Source organism: Perissodus microlepis, chromosome 17 (assembly GCF_051167445.1).
Source record: "Perissodus microlepis isolate ML-2025 ecotype Zambia chromosome 17, ASM5116744v1, whole genome shotgun sequence".
In the NCBI taxonomy this organism is placed as follows: Eukaryota; Metazoa; Chordata; class Actinopteri; order Cichliformes; family Cichlidae; genus Perissodus; species Perissodus microlepis.
The window spans coordinates 33,983,116-34,006,760 of record NC_140477.1 but is presented as its reverse complement, the minus strand read 5'-3'; the positions used below and the strand labels follow the sequence as shown (position 1 = coordinate 34,006,760).

Sequence of the window (23,645 nt, the reverse complement as noted above, 5' to 3'; positions counted from 1 at the left end):
GAGCTCATTGTGAAACCTGGCCCCACCCTATCATGTGATTTCCTGAGGTCAGATGGCCCAGGGTGTGAGTGGGCGTTAAGGCATCTGGGAAGGGATCTCTAAACTGGATTATAGATGGCAGACAGTTGGTGTCGCAAACCACCGCCTCTGTTCAAAGATGGTCGCTCACAGTGGACGTAAATGGCTTCTTTCACTCCTCTTTCAAACCATCTGTCCTCTCTGTCCAAAATGTGAACATTGGCATCCTCGAAAGAGTGACCTTGTCCTTTAAACTCTCCTGAGTTTCTCTGATACACCGGCTACATAGGGGATGACTGAGAACCTTCACAGACATCTTGGGCCATTATTGTTTTCACTGTACCTTTTGCCTCTTGGCGCGATTTTGTGTCATTCCATCTATATGCAGATGACTGCCAGCTTTATTTACCTTTTAGTCATTCTGATAGTCTCCCAAGTCAACCTCTGCTTGACTGCCTTAGTGATGTTAAAGCATGGATGGCAAAAAACATTTTAAATTTTAATGATCGGAAGACAGACGCGATCTTATTTGGCCCAAATCGTTTTTCTCACGCTCCAGATGTTGATCTTGCAGCTTTGACTTCCCAACTAAAGAGTTCGATCACAAATCTCGGAGTAAAAATTGATTCTGCACTTACCTTTGATGACCACGTAAACGGGGTGGTAAAATCAGCATTCTATCACCTCAGACGTTTAACGAAGGTTAAGCCCTTTCTTTCCAAGAGTGACTTGGAAAGTGTTATTCATGCCTTTATTACTTCACGTTTAGATTATTGCAATTCTCTTTTAATAGGGGTTGGGCAAGGCACTTTGTCACGCTTGCAACTAGTGCAAAATGCTGCGGCACGATTTTTAACTGGCAGAAGGAAATTTGACCACATCACTCCGATTTTGGCCTCTCTACATTGGCTTCCAATTGAATTTAGGATCAGTTTTAAAGTCCTTTTTATTGGTTTTTAAATCTCTAAATGGTCTGGCACCTGTTTATTTGTCTGACTTGTTGAAGCCCCACGTCCCCATTCGTTCCCTTCAGTCAGCTAAGCAGTTGTTGCTTTCGGTCCCAAAGTCACGGCTGAAACTTAGAGGAGACCGAGCGTTCTCTGCTGCAGCGCCGATGCTTTGGAATAACCTTCCTCTCCATATTAGACAGGCTTCATCAGTGCCAGTTTTTAAGTCCTTATTAAAAACCTATTTTTATTCCCTGGCTTTTAACTCTGTGGGTAACTGACATTTTTATTAATTTTATTGCTATGTCTGGTTTCTGCTATCTATTATCATATTTATATTTGTATTGTACAGCACTTTGGTCTACCAGGTGTGTTTTTAAAGTGCTATATAAATAAATGATGATGATGATGATGATAGAACAGGAAGGCTGCTGAGCGCAAGGTAATAGTAAAATGAAAATTTCTGTCCATGCAGACACATACACATATATGTTTTTCAACGATTTATTTTAATTAATTGCTGTAATATCAGAAACAGACTGGATGCAATTGGCAACTTGACCCCACTCAATTGCAGACTGACTTTGCCATGTAATACTTTTGGCTCTCAGCGAAGGCGGTCGCACTTTTCTCCTCTCCTGCCCTTATCTTCCCTGCTTAGCTTCTTATGTCCTTGTCTTGTCTTGTGTTTTTACTTTTCCCTGGAACACTCTCTCACAGTCTGTTCTCTAAAACCTAAAAGAGGAATTATGGATTTGATCAACTGGTCTCTGAATGCAATTGACACCCCTTCTCAACGAGAAGTCTGGGCTCGGGTGAGCCTGACTGCTGAAGATATCTACCTATTCGGAATCATGATAACAGGGTTCTTGCTGATTGGAGCTGGCTTGGCCCTGGCTTATCGAAGAATTAAGGAAGCGGAACCGGCTGTTCAAACCCCCACAAGGCTGCCCGCTGGGATTGAAATGATGGGACAAGGCGTGAGTTTCTCAAAATGGGCTCATTGAGTGCAGATAAGATCTTGGAGAACGCACGGCTGCCGTGAATACTCAGAACAAGACCTCTGAGTGAAAAACTGGATTACATCTGGAGGGGCTAGCTCGAATAACACCTTTGAGCACAAATTGGATCACATCTTGGGAAGTGCACTGCAGTCGTGAGTTCTCAGAACCTGCTCTTTGAGCAAAAAGAATGACAACATCACGGAACGTAAGTTTGGATAACATCATAGAAAGCTCACGGCTCTCCAACGGGAGATTGAGAGACCAGTGTTGGACTGTTAGAACAGCTTTGAAATTCATATGAGTTGTTCGCACTAAAGTAAAAACCATCATCACTTCATGTGGAGACCCCTTCGGCGCCAGCTGCAGTCTCAAGGCTGGAGCTGAACAAAACACCCTGATAACGACTGTGTTTAGACTGTTCCCCCCATTCCATGCAAGGCCACCTGGGTTGGCTGGAAGACTGTTTACTTAGCCTGGCAGGGCGAAGGACACTGTCTCAGCTGAACTCTGAACACACACACACACATATATGGGCTCAAAATGTGGTCATAAATATTTTGTACTTGTAAATCAGTTTCGTATGTGTAAAAAGAATTTGTGTGTGCGTAAAAAAGATTTGTATGTGTAAAAAAGATTTGTATGTGTAAAAAGAATTTGTGTGTGCGTAAAAAAGATTTGTATGTGTAAAAAAGATTTGTATGTGTAAAAAGAATTTGTGTGTGCGTAAAAAAGATTTGTGTGTGGACTTAGCCAAAAAAAACCCCTGCAAGTTACAAGTACGAATTTTGACCCTATTTTTCTTCCTTTCATCTGATTGGTCAATGTCATGTCAATCACAAATGTTACAATCCAATCAGAGAACAGATGGGTTTGGCTGTTGGAGGGGCGCTTTTTTGAACTGCAGGTCCTTGAAGGGTGATACAGTTTGAAGCTGGAGGATCTCTATATAAATATCCGATAGCAGCTAGGTCCCCTAACTTTCAGTAGCTGTTGAAAGGATAAAGTTGTGGTATATCAGTGGTTAGAAATACCATTATTACTTTAGGATTAGTTTAACACAAAGTCAGGGCTGACCCGGGACCATTGCTGTGAGTCACAGTGCGCAGCATAAAAGTCCTTTCACATCGGACGCAGGATGTGCTGCTAATGCTAACTGCTAACTAAAAGCAAAGGATCCAGAATTTGTTGCGCTGGCTGCTGGGCTCTGTGGGCTTTTGCAGCAGCTCTACCTGTACTAGATGCACTTGCTCCTTGTCTTTTCTATCTCTGACTTTATGTCCTCTACAAGAGTTTCTGGTTTTTTTGCTAGTTCTTCAAATGTTCAATAAAAACATCTATGCTAATTCATAACGAAGAAAGCTTTGTGATGAAGACTGTCATTTCCCCACCCCGCGGTCCGCAGCGCTGTTGAAAAGGCTGTGGAAGTCCCTGTATTAAACACGTACCCTGTGACACAAAAATCACCAAACTCGCACGACCACAGACTGTTTTACTTCGTGGTGATGAAGGAAAACGCTGGGTTGGCATGTAAAAGGGCATTTATTCCCTTCAAAGACCTGCAGTTCAAAAAAAGCGCCCCTCCGACAGCCAAACCCATCTGTTCTCTGATTGGATTGTTACATTTGTGATTGACATGACATTGACCAATCAGATGAAAGGAAGAAAAATAGGGTCAAAATTCGTACTTGTAACTTGCAGGGTTTTTTTTTTGGCTAAGTCCACACACAAATCTTTTTTACACATACAAATCTTTTTTACGCACACACACATTTTTTTTACACACACAAATCTTCTTTACACACACACAAATTTATTTTACACATACAAATCTTTTTTACACACACACAAATTTTTTTTACACATACAAATCCTGATTTACAAGTACAAAATATTTATGACCACATTTTGAGCCCATACACATACACTGATATGCACACAGTGATCCCCCCTCCCTTTCCAAACGCCTTCGATGCTTGTGCCCTACCGGGGAAGATGGCAGTCGACTGGACCAGCGCAGACATGCTGCAGGACTGGATGCGCTGTCTACACCGGCTTTCTCTTACTCTTTACCCGCCCCTGTTGCTTGTCTTGTGTTTCTTGTGTTTCTATGGTGTATTGATAGTCATGTGCTTTTTGTGCTGAGGTGTTTTTTCTGTTATCAAACTGTTCTCCCACTAGGAGCTCAGTCTGAGTGGAGTTTTTTTTTCTCCTCCTCTTACCTCATGTTATGTATTTTTGTTGTTTTTTTCCTATCAGCCTACCTTTCTGACATGTCTCCCCAATGTGATGTTTGTGTAAAGTTGGTCAGAAGGTTCCTTTGTAAGTGCGCATGCGCCATTAGCGTGCTGCCTGCTGTAACCCTAATTTCCTTCGGGATTAATAAAGTATTCTGATTCTGATTCTTATGTCAACATTTATGGTGTCTTTTAGTGACGGGTTGGTAGAAATAACTTTTATAACTATTTAATATATGTTACCGCAATACTAAGTATAATGCAAAATTCACAATAATATCATTTTGTGAGTGAAGTATTGTGATAATATTGTATCAGTGATTGAAAACGTCATTATCACGTCATTTTGTGTGTATTTGTATAACTGGCATGGGGAAAAAAATATAAAAATACTGAAACCTTATTTTGGGGCAAAGTCAACAAAGATTTCAAGTGATTTTAAACCGATTTGATGACTTCAAAATAACTGCTCAAGTATCTGGGCAGAGACAATGTTCCTGCTGATTGCAGAGACTTGCTACTTAAATGACTTTGCTGTCCATTCAGACCTTTAAGCAAAATTCTAAATTCTGTTACTTAAGCACAAAAGTGTTTGTTCGGCTCTTGTGTAACAGAGTAAAGTTGAATCTAACATGTACTTTAAACACCAACAAGAAACGCCGTATAACAAACAGTGTTCTTAGCCTAACTCTTGAAGTTAATGTTTTGCAGCTGCTACACTGACAGAATTTTCAGTCCTGAATATTGTTTGTATTAGGGTAGGCAGGCTGTGGATCGTGACCTGGGGGGGGGGGGGCTTGATGGGGTATGATGCATCAGAGATACAGTTGCCCCGGTAACCAGGAATTAGTAGACTTATGTTTGTGTTCTCGTGTCACAGCACTCACTTCCTCAGCACGGCAATCTCATTCTCGATGCTGCTCTCCTTCCCCTTCAGAGCCTTCTTAGGGATGCATTTCACTGCAAACATACGGCTGGTCAGCTTCTCCTGGGCCAAGACCACCTCTGAAAACGCCCCTCTGTGAACACATGCAAACTCATGTGAGTCACAAGCAGACTTGTACATTTAAATATATATATAAAAGACTGAAAAAAAGGTCAATAATTTCAGTGTCAGACAAAATGTATCTGAATATTTCTTATGTATCTCTTACAAAGACAAGCATGAAAAAACATAGATTACGTATTTGAGTACAAAGTTTTAATGTTTATCAAAAATATACTCCAGTTAGCACTTCCACTTGAAATCAATTTTGGAATCTTCTGTCTGCTTTATTTTATATAATAATGAGCAAACTGTGTGTCCATCCAATAAAAACAGTACTTTACAAAAAAGCAAAAAAGATTTAAAAATAAGTGAATTCAGCTAGTTTTCCTTTAAGATTCCATGTGCAGCAGGTAAAGTCTGATATTAACAGGCGGAAAATTACAATGAGATTGGATCTGCCAAGTGTAACGTGAGAGCACTGGCATTTTAATTAGCTCAGAGCGACCGAAAAATAATTTCAAAGTTTTGTGTCTCATTTCATACACACAGACGATCCTCAGTAATAGTCATGAAACTGGAATTAGCCAATTGGAGGATTCAATCCAGATCCATCTTCCAGTCCTTGAACGAGTGTGTGTGTGTGTGTAAGTGCGCATTTGTGCATGTGTGCGTGCGTCACGAAGACGAGCAGGGTGATGAATGAAGATGAGCTTATTGCGAGTTTATCTGGCTGAACCGGGTGTTGACTCCTGAGTCGATCTGCCCTCAGCTTCACCGGCGCATTAGAGTAAACAAGGGGAGAGAAGAGATGAGATAAGGATGCATGTCTTTATCTCATCTCTAACCTCCTCCTCTTACTGTCCAACTACCTGCAGCTGACACAAATCCGAACTTTATGAAATCTTCTAAAAGCGCAACTGTATTGAATTTAAGAGGATAAGCTCTCTTAAGGCACTTTATGATCCGTGCTATTTATCTGAACTTTTAATTCCACATCCGCATGTGCAAGATCCCTAGTCACAACTTCTTTTACCCTTCCGAAATCGAGCCTTAGCAAAACTTTGCATCCAAGGCCCTAAATTTATATAACATTGGCTTGTTGGCGACGTTCCATCTAATGCTTTCATGCTGCCCAAACAAATCGTGTGCCAAGTAAGATGAAGCCTCGGAAACCCCGCAAGGCCCCTCAAAGGCCCTCCTTGATGAAAAAAAAAGGACCCTGTGTAGCCTTTCGCGCCCTTGACAAAGTATCAAAAGAAGCTGTTATTGAGTTATTTTGCTGCAGTTTACAACATGACTTCATTACTTATTCCTAACTACTAATTAGCCCTGACACTGAGGAAGGAGCACTCATGACAAAGTAATGAAAGAGTAGATCGCAATGTGTATTTTTCTCAAACTTGGACAGGTGAGCAATCACAGTTTTTCAGTTTACCTTGAAAAAATTCTTCAAGAAACCCTATCGAGTAATATATCATATATCATTTGCTCTACCCAGGGAGTTGCAATCTGACTGATCTCGTTCTGTTTGTAAATACGATCAGAGATGGGCAGTAACGCGTTACAAGTAATACTTTACTGTAATCTTATTACTTTTTTCAAGTAATGAGTAAAGTAAGAGATTACTACTGCAAAAAAAGTCATTAGATTACTGTTACTTTCCCGTAAGCGCGCTGCGTTACTAAAACCTTGATTTTGTTTGTGAGAGTGTCTCATGACACTGACGTACGAGTGTGCGACGTCCGTGGCAGCAACAGATGTGTGTTGATCAACAATGGCTAATATGGAGTGTGGGACAGAGTACGGCCATGCAGCGATAAAAGCTTGGAAGTGCTGACATTACTTTGAGTTTGATTCCTTAAAAAGTGACAAAAACATTAGCGTCCACTGTACACTGAAACTTCTTTCTACAGCGAAAAATTAAACTCCAAATCAAGTGCAAGTGTCACGGCTGCAGACGTGTGGAATTCAATAAAGGACCCAAGATGCGGACACTGCTGAAACATAAGGGGATGGCGAGCTGTATGGAGAAAACACAGAAGGACCAGTAACAAGCAGGAGAAAACACAGGGCTTATATACACACAGGAGCAATCAGGGAATGAGAAACAGGAGGGAGACACAGCTGGGCTTAATTATACCTAACGAGACAAGGGGAAGCAAAACTAGAGTCACAGCACGTAGGACCGGGACTATCAAAATAAAACAGGAAACAAGAGTCAATTCACAAAGACGTGGACTTGATACTCAGAGACAGACAGAAAGAATATGACACATGGAACACAAGGAAGATGGTGACTTAAACTAGAAACCAGAGCAACAAATAACATCAAGAGAAGAAAACCATGAATAACCAATAATCAGGAAAAGGAACTCAAACACAAAACACTGGGAAACACCCAGGACCATGACAGCAAGCACCTAGCAAGCTGCCACAGGAATGTAAAATTCACAGAGAAACTCCCGGATCCCCCCACTGACATGACACAAGGCAAACCTCCACCCGCCCCACTCCTGCTATTAAACAAGTGAATCGAATCAGGTGAATTAAACAGGTGCCACTGAATCTTTGATTATATTTATTTTTTGTTGTGTTTTTAATTATGTAAAATTGCAAAATGCTTAGCTGTGTCTCTAATCAATTCTCTGTAACTTTGCTCTGCTTCACTTCGTTTTTGACTGCACAATATTTTAAGCTCATCTGCTATAGAAACCCAGACCAGGAAAACCACCTTCATATTTTTCTGTGTTTTATCCTCAGTTAGACTGACACAAAGGAATCTGCTGTGATGCTTACACCTTTGATAAAGTCTCACAAGTGTCAGGGTTCTTTTTATAGATATGTACTGATAAGTGATCAGAATTATAATATTTCTGACTGTCTGAGGCAAAATTTCCTCGATTCAAATCGAATCGAATCGTGGATCGAATCAATTCGGGACCATGTGAATCGGAATCGAATCGATTCTAGAAATCAGTGACGATACCCAGCCCTAATAACCACCAAGGTCCTCGAGGTACGTAATGATTTATAAGTCAAAAATTGAAAACTCATGTCTTAGAAACTCTGATTCTTCCACGTATAGTGTGTATTGTCAATGTATAGAAAGTACCATATAAAGACTTAAAATATCATGTCACATTTGACCTCTGACCTTTCCATTGTTTATATTGACAACATATACACATATATGTGGATTCTAAACTAAATATGTAAACGGCTGCATTAATGAACAAAATATTTACACAAATTTGCTGATGTTAAAGGGCTTTTAAGTTTACATGGATCAAAACTCAGCGCTTTCAAGAGGCTTTTCACAATAAAAGCATTTTTTTCTTCATCTTTACAATGGCTAAAAAATTACTTCCACCTTGGGTTTGTTTTCATACCGTCAAACACCACATTAAACCGTTATTACAGCATCCCCGTTTTTTTAATCCATATGTATTTTGCTGAGTATTTCTGTGTTTTAAGCATCACCGAGAGTGCAAGAGGATGTTGTGAACGGGCTTCCTTCTGCATCAATATATTTGTGGCAACATACAGAAATCCCTTGGGCTCCCCGAAGCGCATTCAACAAGCTGTCCATCAGCCACAAACTTGAGTGCAGAGAAAAACGGTTTGTCACCATCTTTCCTGCAGTCGCTGGGGCTTGGTGTTTTTTCTCATGCCTCTCAGTGGGAATCATGTTTCTTCTCACTTGTACTTCCTCCTCCTCTCTCTCCCTTATCTCACCCTTTCTGTCTGTCATCTCATGCTTCGAACATATTTTACTGCAACAACTGATCATGCCTCTGGTTGCCCCAGTGATAAAAAATGATGATCTGTCTGACTACCGATTCTCAGTTGACTATGTGAACAAAAGAGAGACCTGCTTGCACTGATAATGGCGATTGTGGGTTTCGGTGACGTCAAAGCCAGACAAAAACAAGCAGGCCGTGATGTTTGTATTGTTGCTTCATTCAGTCAGAAGTGCTTAGAGCCTTTCATCCACAACCCTCAAAGAGAGCTATACATGAATGAACATCCAGTGCAGCATAAAACCACAAAGAGACACGTATATATACACTGTTAAGGCTACTCTCACACACTGCCAGGCTTGTTTGAGTAAGAGCCTTAACCTGCACTTAACATTCCTTTGTTATAATCCCATAATAATGGCTAATATCAAAAACATCATCACAGATAAACAAGAGGGCATTAGCCGCATCAAAACTATAGGTTGTAAAATGATACGGGACTTTCATTGTACAATCGTGATTTAAAGAACAGCTAAACAAGCCAGGTGCTCCCATTCTATGATAATTGTTGGCTTTAATTTTCTCTCACACTGATAATCTTTCTAATGCTACCAACCATTAAAGCTTGTGTATTCAACATTTTTATAGTAACAATGAATCAGAGGATTGTGTCATTAAGGGGACACTTATATGTCATGGAAACAGAGATCTACCACCCAAAACTGCTCTTTTCTCATTGTTTTAGTTTTGTAGTCTACAGTTCTATAACTTTATTTATGTATTTATTACATTAAACACTGAAATGATCATGAAATAAAATTATTATAAAAAATAAACCTTATCACAACCCGGCCATATTTCTTGAGAATGCAAACCATTTGATACATTTGAGTAAGGATCCCGTTTTATATAATAGTAAATCATCCAGCATGGTTGTTTAGCTAGCTAACAACTCCTACTCTGTGATCCAAAGCTGGTCATGTCTTGCTTGAAGAAACAAGACTCCTAATTTTAAAATGGTAGTTCATGAACAATGGGTAACACTGTGGCCTTCTTTCATATACAGACTATGTCATTTTATTATCACTCCGTGGCAAATTTGTTCTCTAAATCAAACTTTTCTAGCTAAGCCAGAAAAGCCGAATCTTTATTCCTACTATGCCTCTCAATTTCTAGATCAACCAAACTGATAACCCATCAATACTTTCATGGCAACCGATAACCTACTACACTAACGTGAACAGTTGAATGATCACATTTTGTTTTTACAGGCAGAAACACATGTGCATGCTGTATTTGTTCTTGATGATTATTTTGCAAAATCAAAATTAAGCTGAACTGCACCGAAGTGAGGAGAAAGGTCAGAAGAGAGAGCTGAAAATGTGACTGGAGGCAGAATGGACCTCATCACTGTAGTTCCATGCAGTTCCACACACACCACTACCAACAACAGCAGGAAATCAGCATGGTCCACTTCACATTTCGTCAACCCTAAATTCATTCAAACACACACTAAGGGACCTGTGGGGTTCATTGACTGGAGGAAGGGGAACCTGTCTAACATCTGGCAGCTGAGCTCACACGATGGGCTGTGTTTATACATCTGTTTATCCCAGAGCTTGACTAGCAGGTAGTCCCCAGTTTGCTGTTACCTGCGGCAACAATGATTGCATTTCCTCCTGCAGGAATTTGTGTAATTGTGTCAGTCGAGCTCCCCTGCTTCCTTCAGTGCACTGAGCGGGAAATGTATTGGCAGCAATGGTGTGTGCATGGGTATGTTTCTCCACTAGATCACATATCCAACAGGGAAACAGTCTGTCTCACGTGCACACATGTGCACCTTAACCCACACACACAGAGTGTATGATAGATGTGTGCGTGTGTGTGTGTGTGTGTGTGGGGGGGGGCTGGCTGCTAGGACAAGCTGACAAGGTGAAAGAGTGTCTCATTTAAACTGACAGGAGCCATCAGTGTTTGTCAATGTCAGGCTGAAAATACACTGATCTAAAGTTGTTCAGTCATCACATTCATCCATGTTTTGCTAAAAGCACCTAGTAAAATTGCTATAAACAGATCTCAGATTTCCACTGGTGTCTTTCTTTTTGGTGTTGGGGACACTATTTCCAGGTCCCGCAGCGGGGTTGGAAAATTTCGATGGTTTCAAGTGTCTGAAACAGCACTGGCAAACATTAGGTCTGGGTTTCAGTCTCTTTAAGGCTGTTCTCTCAGCTATTATGAAAACAATAATGCACAGAGAAAGAAAACTATTATTACAAGGGAAACCTGATCAGATTACAATGAACCAGCAACACCAGGTTGGGGTTTGAGTGAAACAGAGAATGTGCTGACAATGGTGATGCTCATCATTGTAGCTGCTTTGCAGGTATAATGTTCAGCATGTTCAGAAGAATGGCTGGCTCATTATAGCTTGTGAACCAATTGGATGTCCTAGATTGTGTTTCCAATGTTTTGTTGAGGAAATCCTTCCACGTCCACTGCAAAAGTTTGCTGTACTGGTGTGTTTATGGGTGTAATGCCATATTGGTCACTTATAGACACAGAAAGTCAGTCTGGGAAGGTGAGCTGACCCAGCTCCACTGAAAACGTATGACATTTACACAGATAGGGAGGGGACAATGAAACAAATGGATGACATGATCAAAGCAAAAGGCTAAGTTAACCAAATTCTTTTCAGTTATCCTGTCACAGAGGGACTGGCGGTTGTTTTTGCTAACTTCAGTCATTTAACATTTCCCATGCTCTAACTAACTGTCTGCTCTTTACTCAGAGGGTATAAAAATGGGTGTAGCTACTGAGTTTGAAAAGCAAATCCAATGTGCAAATTCCTTGGACCTGCATTCTTTCTAATCACCAGTAGGGGGTGACTTTTGTGGCTCCAAAAAGACATAAAATGGCCCCCAGCTGCCCCCACACAGATGAGTTTATGGTCTCAAGTTTCAAGACTTACTGAATACAACATGGTGTCCCTTTTGTAAATTGGTTAAAGTCGGGTGTGCAAATATTAGTCAGCGTTTGTGGGCTTTAAGTTGGATCTCATCCTTACTATTCTGGTCAAGTATCAAAAAGTCAAAGCTTCAAAAACCGGACTTTGCAACCCAATGGCTTTTTGTCCCCCCAGCCAAAAAGAACTACAACACCAAATCCAAAAAAGTTGGGATGCTTTTTTTATTTACATTTCACAAACCATTTTAACTTCTTGGAATTGTGGTTATAAACTCCGCATTTGATAAAATAAACACAGCTCAGCTTTTTTTGTGGTTTATTTGGCATGATTCTCAACAAGGTAAGGTACAGCAGACTTGCAACAACTCTGACAATCTAAGATATCACTAATGATAATTAATGACAATGAATTCATTTGTGAAAACTGTCAACACATCCCTCGGAGATTAGGGGAAAACACAAAGTTCTTCTCATGACAATATCTCCTCTGCCTGCACTCATCTCAAGTCCTCATCACTCCAAAGCTTCTCTTCCCTCATTATATTATTATATCAATGCTGGATCTCTGGAATACAATCTCAGTTTTACAGATTTTATTCTTCTTCTATCTGAAGTCGAAATGCTCCTGAATATGAGCAGTCCTGTTTGTCAAAATGAAAACTACAGGCTCAATAAACATTTATCTAAGAAATTACAAGTGGAGCTGAATGAGAGGAAGTGTTACAACAAAAAGCAGCTGGGAAAGAAGCTGTAAGCTCTCATTCATACTCTCTTACTCTGTCTGTCTGTGTGTGTGTGTGTCTCTCTCTCTCTCTCACACACACACACACACACACACACACAGACACACACAGACACACACAGAGCAGGATAATGTCAGCTCTGGAGGTCGGTGCTTGCCCGATCAATAATTAGCAGTTTAATCAAAGCAGAAGTGGTTGCCTCTGAATTGACTAATACACACACACACATAACAGAAGGCCTGATAATGACAGAGCATGGACAAGGACAATTATACGGCACGAAACTAACGTCATCACCGGCAGAGCACAAACGCATGCACCATTATTTGCATGTGGTTTGAATACAAAGTAATCTGCTTGAATTATGTCTCACTGTCTTGGTGGCCATTCAAAAAAAAAGAAAAAAAAAGATTACCACATAGAGGAAGCTCATGACATGCAAATGAGAAAAAGAAGTAATGGAAACCCAGAGTGGATAAAAAAGATTAGACAATGGGAGAAACTGGTCGATGAAATGTGGTTGGCACATAGGACGTCTGGACTGGTGGAGTTTGGGAAAGAAGCCATTTGGCTATTCAAGGTAAATATTTCACCTGAAGTAAAATTCACTGCTGGCCAGCCAGCAAAGTCGCTTTGGCTCACTGGGATTCCACCTCATGATTTTGTCACTGTTTATGCAGGTTCAATGAACCAGGAGAAAGAGGATGGGGAAGGGGCAACAACAGGATGTGATCTCACTTTGGGTTTGACACAGTGACAGTTGGCTTTGTTTTGTCGTATTTCATTAATTTAGGCAGAAGTACTTCAATCCAAAGGAAGGGAAAGTTTGTATATCACTGTATTTTGGCTAACCACTCAAAGGGACTGGCAGGTCAATAAATCTAGCAGGCCTAGCTGGATACTTTGCCTATCCAAATGAATATAATGCTTTTTGTTTCAGAACTGCATTGATTAGCAATAAGGTATTACTTGACTTTGAGCTTGAGCACAACTTGAGTGAAGACCCATTACGTGTTCATTTTGTGTAGTAAATTCTGACTAATATTCTAGGTGGAGTAGTGTAATGACTCACCATAGACTAAACTTATGGGCCCTTCAGCCCAAGGAGCAAAAAACCATGCAAGCCTTAATGCAAATGCAAGTCTTCAGCATAAAATTTATTTAACGGCAAATATATCTGCTGTGAAAGGTTTTGTTATGTGTCAAACTCTGACACAGTCAAACTATTCCGGAAGATAGTAGAGACGTTCAGCAGGGTTAGCAGATATTTGGCGAATGTTCATTTTGGCAATGGTTGTAGCATCAAAAATAATCTCGTTCTGTTATTTTATGTTGCTTCTTAGAATCTTGGCGTTGCTTTTAGTTGCATTCACAGCTAGTTCAGATAGCATCTGCAGAGCTCAGACAAAAACATGCTGGCTGTGAATGCAGCCGGGGGCTCCACACTGAGCAAAGTCTTTATCCGGAATCTGGAGAAATCACCTCAGAGATGAATTCGATGATGTGCCTAACAACACCCTAACAACATGTAACAACAAAGGCCCCAACTACTTGCTTTTTAAACAGCTGCTATATCTGCTACAGTAGCTTGAAAAGTTTAAAAGTAAAGTGTCTGTCAGCGTAAAGTGAGACACTTCCTTTGTATCGGCCTCATCCTTGACTGCTGGTGCCAGATGGATGTCCCAACCTGAGTTTGGTTCTGCCGGAGGTTTCTTCCTCTTAAAAGGGAGTTTTTCCTTCCCACTGTCGCCAAGTGCTTGCTCATAGTTGACCACCTGATTGCTGGGCTTTTCTCTGTATTATTGTACAGTCTTTAACTTACACTTTACACCTCGAGTTGACTGTTGTTGTGATTTGGTGCTATGAAAATCAAACAGAACTGAATTAAACTGTGGAATGTAGTTCTTTACTTGACAATTTCAGATCATCTTTCAGCTGCTTTTATCTTTCTTTTCTTCTTCACAGGGTTCTCAGCAACAGATGCCCTTCCAGACATAACCCTCCAGTAGGTTATGTCTCCTTCTGATCATGAGTTTGTCATGTTAAACTAATGTAACTGTCTATTTAATTAATTGGAAGCATCTTAGGTGGAAACTGTCATTAGAATATTATCCATAGCTTTAAGAACAGATTGAACTGTTTTTATGTTGTATACGTATATGTTGTAGCTCAGGAGGTAGAGCAGGTCACCTACTGATCGGAAGGTTGGTGGTTCGATCCCTGGCTCCTCCAGTCTGCATGCCAAGTATCCTTGGGCAAGATACTAACCCCAAGTTGCTCTCCGATGCATCCATCAGAGTGTGAATGTGCGTGAATGTAGTTAGAAAAGCACTCAGTTTAGAGTCAGTGCTTGTGAGAATGAGTGTGATTGGGTGAATGTGGCATGTTGTATACAGCGCTTTGAGTACTCTGGGAGAGTAGAAAAGTGCTATATAAGAATCAGTACATTTACCATTTATGTCCCAATATGTTTTGAAATTTAACAGAAATTAATTCAACATTTAACTTTTTTCTATTGATAGTTTATGTGAACATTTAAAATCACTCTTTTTACAACAATATTGACAAATGAATTACATCACAGATGATTATTCATTTATTTAGTTTTTTAATATTGCTGTTGTCCTCTGTTCAATTTGTCATTTACTGGTGATGGTGTACCTTCTGTCTCAGACTATCAGGTCTCAGCATGAATAATGAAATAAAAAGACCTCACAAAGCCTGAAGCAGTTTCAACCAGAAATTTCCCAAAAGACGCGGACACATTTTTTCTGCTTTGCTCCTCTGGCCTAACAGAAACAATATTTTAATTTTTAATATGCTTGTGCCATTACTATAGACAGGAGAGCATTAAAAAATACAATAAACAATACAAAAGGGAAAAAAACTGGACATTAACAGTTACACAATATAACTTAGCTGATCGGTTATTTTATGTTTTAAATTCAAACGAGACAAAGAACTGTAACTTCAGCATTACAGTGTGCAAACATTTCATCATGCAATATCCCACCAAATTTATCAGAAGACCTTGTGTGGGGTTCTGACCCACAGGCAGAAGGCTGCTGATCGGAGTCACTATGGCAACGGGAGGTAAAGCATGATAGATGAGGATTTTATTATGACTGTTGTCTAAATGAAATGGAGCAGAAAAACAAGTCAGGTGAATACAACAGACCCCCTGTTTTTGCTTTTTCAGCAAAACCTCTCTAGCCTAACTAGTCACCATATGTTAAAGACATAAACACTCGGAGTGAAAGAGAGCTGAGGAACCTCCTTCCATGTGTCTTCCTCCCTGTGTTTTGTGTGTGCGCGCTATATGGCTTTGTTGCAGAGCACGTAGCCTTAAATAGCACTGTTGCCACGGCAGCAATTAAGTGCCAATTATAGTCTGTATTCTCACTGTGGCTCTGACAGAAGAAGATGAAGACAAGAGACAGAGAGCGCACTGAAAGAAAATGCCTGTACAGTCTTCTGCGCAATTAAGACCAAAATCCATCCTTAGATACAAGAAGTTGCCCCGACAGGGTAAATCCAACCCACTGTCAATTTGGGTGTGAATAATTCACTCTACTCCACCACCAACAGATGGATCATGCATCCAACACTCTGTAGGACAAACATTAGGACAACATTCACAGGAACACATGAACCCTGTGAGATTACTTCAGCTCAGCATCTATAGCAAGCAGCTAATGAAAACAGATCAGTTGTCATAGCACACCACTGCTTTGTGTTTTTCTGAGCCTCTGAGCCAGGATGGGTTGAGCAGATCTTCTCTAACCGTGTGGGGTGGAGTCTGGAGTCTTGCCACTCTCTGGCCAGTTTTGCTCTAGCCCGTTTTTCTCACTGGTTCAGCCGGTTTATGACATCATTGATATCTCCAGAGCAGGATTAACTGGAAGCCAAAATGGAGATTCCTGTTCCTGCTGAGTTGTAATTCGGCTTTCCTATGTTATTTGTATGAATCTCTGGGTCTTAAGAATGGAGCAAAGTGAAATACAAAATATTCATTGTGTTTCTCCATTGGCTGTGTAGTAGCCATGTCATGAGTGTGCCAAAAACAAACAAACAAGTCGTTTAAACTACCCTGTTGCAGAGCGCAGTGTAGCAATGCTCAACATTAACTCACAACATTAGTAGATCCATGCATTTTCTAATTGGCTAATTGTCGGTCCGCTTGTGGCTCTCATTGGACTGCTGGGAGTTTAACTGAGAAACTGCTGTTAAATGCCATAATACCAAATGAATCAGTCTACCCAGTCCAGCGTTACTCACCTGAATTCAATAATATTTAGCATAACACAAAACTCTCCCAGGTCCATTTGGAAGAGGTCTACTTGGTGTGGTACATTTTAGTTTTGAAAGCTAGCGGTACTTTAACTACAAAATGTGTGGCTGGTAAGGTTACCAGGCATAAAAAGCACTTATCTGAATCATCTTGCCCTCAGGAAATGTGCACGCTGCTGAGCTCGACGCTTGCTTCAGATGAAGCTGAAGACTTGAGCGTTGGCCATGTACTCAAAATCACTCGACTCTAAAGCATAAGGAACTGTATCAACTGTATTTAGTTTAAATATATGTCCCTGGGATGCTCTTTGTCTATACAGTTGTATCAAACTGCTAGCATGGCACAAACACAAACGCTCAGCCAACAAATTAAATTGATGTTTGCTGATTTGGACAAAGGAATACGTGATGTGAAATGAAACTATCTGCTGCAAAACAATGAAGATTTCCACCAAACTACAGCAAAAATAATATCACTTTCCCTCATTGCATTCAGAAACATGTACATGAAACAGCTTTTTTACCCCTGGTTTCTGCTTAGAACCAGATGAGCTGCTGATATGTCTCTGCTTTCATGTTTCTTTCTTTTCATTTACACTTTGAACAAAACGGATCTAAAATGTGAAAGAGTATAATCTGACACAGTATGGGGCCAAGATTTTAATCAGATCCATGTCACCCCCTCTGACATGCAAGACTTTACAAGCCTGCACAGTGATCAAAGAAGATGAGTATCACAGTCATCACCATGCAACATGCTGTCAGTGCTCACAGCGGTTCATCGGTTAATCTATTCTACATGTACTTTATAGTAACTTCTATTGCTTAATGACCCCCCACCCCCACCCCCCCAATATGAACAGAATAACATCCATGAATATTATTAACAAGCTGATTCTGTCAGTGTTTGATTATGACATCCATGATACAAAACTTAATTAAATGAATTTGTAGAAGATAAGAGACCAACACAGTAGTATAAGATGTGTATGTGTGTAATTCAGTGGAAATGTGGAAGGACTGCACAGGAAAGAGACACAGACAAACAGTAATGAACAAGCGCTCTCTAACTCAGCTACTGAGGCATGGATTTACCATGGAAACAGCCTGGACCACTACTGGGATGTCAGGACACTCCCATTATGTTTACATTAATCACCATGGAAACAGCTTTGAGACTCGTGCGCGAGTAAGTGTGCGGACTTTAGATAATCCAATAAGACATGTGGAAGTGGAAGACCCTGTTTATGTTCGCTACAAGGAACAAGTTTACAAGTAGATGAGAGGGACAGTCCTCCATTCAGCTTCTGTTATGTTTTCATATCAACTTTATAATGCTGGGCATAGTTGTGTGTCGGGTGTGTCGTGGTGTTAACGGTTGGATCCAAGGACTATCAGCAATTACTGGTATATTGTAAACATGTAAGACCGTGGCTTTGGTTTTTATTGTTGCCTATAATGTGATGATTCCTAAAGATAACATTTCAGAATTACTTGATAGTCTTTGATAAAAACATGCAAATCAAAAATAAAATGCCCACAAAAGCGTCCATGTGGCAAAAAAAAGGTACAAGGCTGACTGCAGTGACGGCAATACAAACACTGCTAGCAGAACAGCAGAGCCTCACAGTCAGTGCATGCTGAGCGCGAGACATATGGAAGGACAGAGAGAGCGAGAGACAGAGAGAGAGGACATTGAAAAAATTGCAATGCCAGAAAGGGCTAAAGATAAAAAAAATGGGCATTTTTTTATTTATTGATTTATGTAAAAGGACAGTTTGACATCAATCCAGTACAATACAGCGTGTTGTATTATTGTCCACAATGCACAAACAAGATTGACAACATTTAATTACATAAAGCACAGCATACTATAAATACAAAACTACAAAGCATACTGTGTTCACATATATATATATAATCACACCTTAATGGTCATATTGGAGCATAAGTAATTCACACCAACATTTGTATCTAAGTGCATACTAATACAACCTTACATTTTGTAAAAATGTCCCAACTTTAACCCAGTCCATAGACTGGGATATGAGTACAAAGACAAGACCTACATTTTAATGTTTTTGTTTTTTATCAGCAAAAGATAATTGATTTTATATTGCTGTATAGGTGTCCAGCTTTAGAACATCATGTTTAAAACCTGGTAGAATAAACAGTTTTGATGCTCACTGCATCAGAGAAAAGGACATTTTCAGTTGTCCCTTTCATGACAACCCCAAAAATTTCAATATGACTCATCACTGATTTAACTGCATTAAGGACTTAAGTTATGTGAGATTAAGGGTGCGGCTGATTTGAGTGACAGGTGGCTACAAAAACAGGGGCTGTAGCTGCCAGGCATTACCTCACTGAGGTATATGATGAATAATAAGACTGAGAAGCTATTTATGGACTCCCTTGTCCAGATATGTATTTTATTGTTTTATCCCACAACCATAAGCTTGGTAATGTATCTAGCCTACCAGTTTCATTATCCATTTTTAACCATATAAAAGCAGTTTTCCTTGCAGCAATTAAAAATGAACCAAGCACCAACAACAAGAACATATTATGATATAAAACCATTTTAACTGTGCAGCAGATGTCTGCTTATGTCCACTAATTAAAGTAGGGTAAATGAGGTCATGATGAGGAGCGCTCCAGTTGGTATATATTCAGTACATGTACTATGTCTTCATGTTGGAAATGAAAATGTATTCCCCAGAGTCTCTGTCTTTCTCTCCTCTGTACCGCCTCCCTTTCTCAGATCTGCTGTTTTGTGTGTGCTTCTTCGTAATAGTGGGAGGATAGCACCACAATCAGTGAATACAACACTAAATCTTCTAAAATTGCTCCCTTAGCCCCACGTATACGTTACTTGCTAACCAAGTGCTAGCTGATAACTCCACCCTAAAAAAACATGTTCACTTCTGGCTCCAGCAAAACACCAAGAACGGGAAAACACCTGGTGGCATCAACATGGTTAAATCTTTTCTATACAGACTATGCTTAGGGTTAGAGTTGATCTATTACACACTGTGAGGAAACGTCACTGTATAGGTGCGACACTATTATTATATCTCATTTATCTTAAGCTGAAGTCACTCTTCCAGTCACAGTTCATTGTGATTACATGATTTACCAAGTGTGTGGGTGGCTAGTGATATCCAACCATGTTCAGACAGGTGTACATCACGGCCTGACAATTCACTGAATGTACCTCGTTTGAGTTTAATAGAGGAGGATTAGTTCTCCCAGGAGTCTCTCTGTCACCGCCTAGACTTATGTTATCTAATCTAACTACGCTCTAAATGATTTCTTAATTAACGCAACAGTTCTAAACAAATGGACAGGTCTCTAATATGTGCACATATTATACATTGTGTACATTGTATCATGAAACAATGGAACCTCTGCAGACAACATTGTGGCATTTGGAAGTGTAAAAGTGAGCTTTACCTGAATAAAAAGCTTAAAAAGTGCATTTATAGTAAAGGAGACTATGAATGAAAATGTAATTACGAAAAGGACATAATGCCTTCTCAGTGGCTGTCTAGTTTTATAGACATGTAACACAGTCATTAACAAGTCAGTCTTTGTCACCAATGGATACCTACGTTTGTGTGATATTTAATGATGACATCACTATCAACAAGCCTACCGTAAATATTTAAAGGTGCTCCTTTTATGTCAGCAATAATAGGCAGCACAGTTGCCATTACTAACACGCACATGCTCATACTTGTTTTTTTCAATCTGAATAAACTATGTATTCACTTCTTGAGCAGCTCTGCCGTACTATTTTACAAGCACACAAACTATACTGCCATCACACCCAGACACAGTCACACGCTGCAGAACAGGTGTCAACATGATTGCGCTCCAGCATAACAGTTACTGTGTGAACTTTATTCTGGCTCTGTTCAACAGATTGTAAATCACTGCAAACTTCACAAACGCCCAAGTTACCCACACACACGAGCACAACAAGAAGAGTGTAATCGGTAGCAAAAGGTTGCTCAGGGTGGCCTCCGGGTTGCAGTCAGTGGAATGAACTGTCACATCAGTGAAATGCATGAAATGCCAGCCCTTTATTGGGCCTGAAGTCTTCCCGGATGATGCAACCTAAAAATGATGTCAGCCCAGAATGATGCAGGCTCGATGAGTGAAGCAGGAGACATCTGTTTGGTTTTAAGGTGCTGCCAGGTTGAATCGGTTACCTTTGGTACCTTTCCAGTCTCTGTAATAAATGAAGCTAACAACGGCAGGCTGAGTGGTATTAATCCTCTCATTTAGCCTTAATTGGAGGATGTCGCTGACAAACAGACAGGAAACATGGGGGGAAGAGGGGAATGGCATTATGTCTATGTGAAAGCCGATTAGAAGCATGCTTAGTGTAGAGGACATGACCGAGAAATGGATGTTTTACAGCAGGGACGTAGCTTGCGTTACTTTCATTGCCAATTCACAATGGAAAAAAAGAGTTTCCATAATGATTAAACAAGGTCAGTGCAGAAACCAGATTTTAACCTAGTGCTTTAACCTATTTGTTAACAAAAATGGGCGCCTTTAAGTGTATTTTCATGTACAATTCCTGCCCCAGGATTATGATACACTGAGCCAACGAGACTAAGTGGTACTGTGTTAAGTAGTATAAAGTGCAAATCTACTTAAGAAGATGTGGTAGTTGCTTTACTCCGAATTCAAATGCTGAGTAAAGAATCTTTTTTAATGCATATGCAAGATAGACTGTACATAGAAGAAAGAAAACATTTGTTTCTATAGGACAGCAGGTTTGCTGAGCACAATCCTGAGTTCTTCAATTATAATGATCATAATGTATGTATGTATATTTGTGTGTATATACCCAATATTCTCAATTTGCAGGCCCAGTTCCACAACCAGCAGAGGTGTATTACAATTTCCCCAGTAAGTTGCGTGTTTTGTAAGCTAATCAGTAAATCAGATTACTAGCTAGCAGGCAATACAGTGACTTAAAAATATAACAAACCATAATATTATCAGCTGAACACAAATGATGCTGTTTTAATAAATTAAAACTTATGTCGAATATTTTTAGCACCATCTCTTTTTATATCTTCAGCTTTACACTGAGAATTTTTATTCATTAACAGTAGGAGTTACAGAAAGATGGTTGATGTTATAAAGAATTGGAGTAAGTTAAGGTGTGTGTGTGTGTTTTTTTTAAAATATAACAACATTTTTTTACAGTCCTTGCTTCCTGTTTTGGCGCACCTGTCAATTAAAGTGGCCCCATCCCACAGCCCAGTATCCCAGCGGATGAGTTCCATAACTGTAAACATTCTTCTTAATCCAAGTTAGGGATTTTAACTGGAAGTCAAGTAGCCACTTTGAGAAGCTTTTGACATTTCTGCATTGGTTGTTCGTCCGGTGGGAAGAGTCAGGGAAGAGCTGTGGGAGAAGGGCGATCTCTTTTCAAATTCGGACTTACTGAAGCTTCAACTGCATGTTAACACACTGATTCATTCATACATATTTAAGCATCTGAACACTCCCCTTTGGTCTAGTTTACATCGAGATGCTGAGAATACAGATCTGCATTCACAGCACTCTAATGTGAGAGACATTTTCCCAGACTGATTGGGGTAATATCCAAACATTTTCTTTGATTAGTTTGAACTGCTGTGGGCATCACTTGCGATACTGTTTTATCCCAGTGGGTTTTTAATTTCAGAAAGTTTCTGCTAATTAAATGATGAAGCACGCATCGGTTTAAAGAGGGCTGACTGCATTTAATGTACATGTAAGCCCAGGCCCAAAGTAGCTTTCAGATAAAGGACTCAAACCTATAAAGGCTTGTGCTTGCTTCAGCTGTTGCACAACATCTCTCTCTCGCTCTCGAAGTTTGAGACATTTTAAGACTTCAAGATTCAACATTGTGTTCTGCTCAAGGACGACATGAATGCAACTGGTCCAAGTCGAGCAAGATAAACAGCCACAGATACACACACATATGCACACACACACATTTATCTACGTACAGTAGTGGGACTCAGTGAAAATAGGTCTGCTATAATACAGAAAAAGCCTCCAAGGTGAAGATGAGTGTGTGTGTGTACTGTATGTGTGTGTCACTGTAAAGTGTAACGCTTACCAAAACACAATGTGTATGTGAGTCATTTAATAATATTTAAATATGTGTGTGTGTGTGGGTATGCGTATTAGTTTTGGTATGTTTTATGTTTTCCACAGAAATTCCACAGGATTAAAATTTGGTGTGTGTGTGATATGCTGACATTTTGTTGGCATGGTGTGTTTTCAAGACCTGAGTCATGTATATCAGAGTGAGTCTGCCCCTTCTGTGTTTGTGCTTTTGTGTGTTATTTTCTTGTGTTGTGTGTGTGTGTGTGCGTGTGTGCACCTATGGTCTGCCCTAAATTACCTGTCCAGAAGATAGAGTGTGTTCTGGCCAGCAGCAAAGCTCCTGCGGTGCTGCTTCCATTAATGGCAGCGATCTTTTACAATCTGATGGGCAACGGCTAAGTGTTACCACAGCAACACTACTGCATGCCTGCCAAATATTATTTGGGTACATCTTGTTATGTTATAACGAATCTGAGCCATCTAATTGCTATATATAAAGTTCTGAAAGGTTATTATGGTGAAATAAGAGTTGAGAAGCAAGTAAGTTGTTAAGAAAAAACAAACTATCTACAAAATTCAGAATGGCCCGTCCAT

At 40.0% G+C, this 23,645-nt stretch overlaps 1 protein-coding gene across 1 annotated transcript in view; it reads right to left on the bottom strand.

The window, feature by feature from the left end:
* camk1da (calcium/calmodulin-dependent protein kinase 1Da) overlaps nt 1-23,645 on the bottom strand; it is a 74,266-nt gene that overhangs the window by 34,604 nt on the left and 16,017 nt on the right. The window contains exon 2 of the mRNA XM_084911175.1: nt 5,091-5,222. Coding sequence (XP_084767301.1) covers nt 5,091-5,222 — 132 coding nt within the window. The remainder of the gene's footprint in view (nt 1-5,090; nt 5,223-23,645) is intronic.